Raw genomic sequence first — 2,589 nt, 5'->3', positions numbered from 1 at the left:
CACCATTTTCTCTTTTAAGCTAATGGAAAAAGAGATTACTTAATGGCCAGGACTGAAGGGCAGGGAGGAGGAAGGTGAATGTCTGACTCCCATATTTCCTGATGGTTTTCTTTTAAATTCACAGTCAAGGGGTCTGAGAAATACGGATCCCCTCTTTACTCTTGAAACTGATTCTGGTGTCAAATGCAGTAAAGGGACTAAAAGGAGGAAGGCAGGAGGTGTAGAGAGAGGGGACAACTCTTGGCTTTCTCTCAGGTGGGACCTCTTATGTGGTTGGGAGGGGGCGGCAGCGTGAATGAGACAATGTGGGGCAGGAGAGCCTGTCTCAGAGTCTGAGGCACAGTGGGTTCAGGTTGTACTCCTGGCTCTTGGAAGGTCTTTCTGAGAGCTGCTGGGCAGCCAATTCAGGTGCTCCATCTCCTCATCTCCCGAGTGCAGACAGAATTCTTGCTGCCCATGCTAACAGACTCTAGCCTGGATTCTTGATCAGCCCAGGGGAGCTAAGACGCTGTCACAGACACATTGTCAATAGCTTGGCAGGGCCAGGGTTGGGGGAGGGCATACAGATGAGAGAAGAAAAGCAAAAAAGAAGGCATTCATGCACTGGCTTATCTTCTAGACTTTTTTTCCATCAGCTATGCTTGTGACTATAATCAATTGAAACGTTTTGTCCCTTGTTTCCACAGACAGCTCTCCAGAAGAGGATGGCTCTGGTAAACAGCTCCTCAGTAACTGAGTTCATCCTCGTGGGATTATCAGAACTATTAGAGCTTCAGCTTCCCCTCTTCCTCCTGTTCTTAGGGATCTACGTGTTCACGGTGGTGGGCAACTTGGGCTTGATCACCTTAATTGCGTTGAATTCTAGCCTTCACACTCCAATGTACTTTTTCCTCTTCAACTTGTCTTTTATAGATTTTTGTTATTCCTGTGTGTTTACCCCCAAAATGCTAATTGATTTCATATCAGAAAATATCATTTCTTATGTGGGATGTATGACACAACTATTCTTCTTCTGCTTCTTTGTCAATTCTGAGTGCTACGTGTTGGTATCGATGGCTTATGATCGCTTTGTGGCTATTTGCAATCCTCTGCTGTACACGGTCACCATGTCCCCTCAGGTCTGTTCGCTGATGATGCTTGGTTCGTATATGATAGGGTTTGCTGGGGCCATGGCCCACGCCGGAAGCATGTTGAGACTGACCTTCTGTGATTCGAACATCGTCGACCACTATCTGTGTGAAGTTCTCCCCCTCTTGCAGCTCTCCTGCCCCAGGACTCACATCAATGAGCTGGTGTTTTTTATTGTTGTTGGAGGGGTCATCACAATATCCAGTATCAGCATCTTCATCTCATATGCTCTGATTATCTCCAGTATCCTCCGTATTCCTTCCTCTGAGGGCAGGTCCAAAGCCTTCAGCACGTGTGGCTCCCACGTAGTTGCTGTGGCTCTGTTCTTTGGGTCAGGGGCATTCACCTATTTAACAACCTCTTTTCCTGGATCAAAGGACCAGGGTAAATTTGCCTCAGTCTTCTACACCAATGTGGTTCCCATGCTTAACCCTTTGATCTACAGTCTGAGGAATAAGGATGTTAAACTTGCTCTGAGAAAAACCCTGAAGACAGTTCTCTTCTGAAATGGTTCTGTTTGCATCAGTCACTTATTGGTAAGCATCATGCTCAAGAATATTTTATCTACACGTGGAGGACTCTTAGTCTTTCTTTTTTAAGTGAGGTCTCCTCTCTATTTTAAAAAAATTGCAAACTTCTTACTTGTACTTTTTTTGATGTTTATATTATTTCACCTGGTTCACTGCATGCAAGTTAGCATCTATTAGGTGCCTATTGTTTATTGGACCCTATATTAGGTCCAAGAGATGAGTAAGATGAGACTCTATGCCTTCCATCCTTTTCTTGGTAGGCGAAATGGGTTTGTTCAAACAGCTTTTCTGGCTGGGAGATGGGGCAGGTGGTCGTATAAAAATCCTGCAGAATGAATCTATTTTTCTTCAGTTATGAGAACAGGCTTACCAAAGATGAAAGGTAGCTATAACTTGGGCGATAAGTAAGATAGCCTTCCAACTCCTAGAAAAGGTTTGCTTGGCTAGGAGAAATGTAAATCATCTCTTTCATATACATCCATGTCCGTATAAGAGAAAGCCTCATCTAAGAGCTGTTTATATGGCCTGAAATGTAAGATAAATCAAACCTAAATCTTTCTTTCCAAAGTTTCAAAACGCTTAGGCCATGGATTAGTAACCATGGGGTAAGTGGTTTATGACTGGGCCAAATTCTTGGGCTCTGGGGTCTAAGTCTGAAAGCAAAATAATAAGAGAGAAATTCCATGGATTTACAACATGTTGTTAACTGCTAACCTCTATCCTGCCCTGGAGGTACTGTGCATATTATAGACATTTAGGACAATTCTTTTTTTCTTTACAGTAGATTTAGATTTTATTGCTTCTGAGACTCTCTCTCTCTCTCTCTCTGTGTATGTGTGTTACAGTTAATTATTAGAGAATCAGGAAGAAAGAGGAGTCACTTACATTTTGCGCTTGCAGGAAGACTTGAAAGGGATCCCAGTTTTTTTTT

The 2,589-nt window shown here is 43.2% G+C and overlaps 1 protein-coding gene across 1 annotated transcript; it reads left to right on the top strand.

Moving 5' to 3' along the window:
- The first annotated feature begins 701 nt into the window (after positions 1 to 701).
- Positions 702 to 1,634, top strand: LOC128068512 (olfactory receptor 8B4). Its single transcript, XM_052661633.1, has one exon. It carries the CDS (start codon positions 705 to 707, stop codon positions 1,632 to 1,634), a length of 930 nt encoding a protein of 309 aa, XP_052517593.1. The 5' UTR covers positions 702 to 704.
- Positions 1,635 to 2,589: the final 955 nt, after the last annotated feature.

The sequence above is a fragment of the Budorcas taxicolor genome, chromosome 25 (assembly GCF_023091745.1).
Source record: "Budorcas taxicolor isolate Tak-1 chromosome 25, Takin1.1, whole genome shotgun sequence".
NCBI lineage: Eukaryota > Metazoa > Chordata > Mammalia > Artiodactyla > Bovidae > Budorcas > Budorcas taxicolor.
Note: the sequence above shows the minus strand (reverse complement) of the source record. Positions and strands in the feature narration are given on the sequence as shown.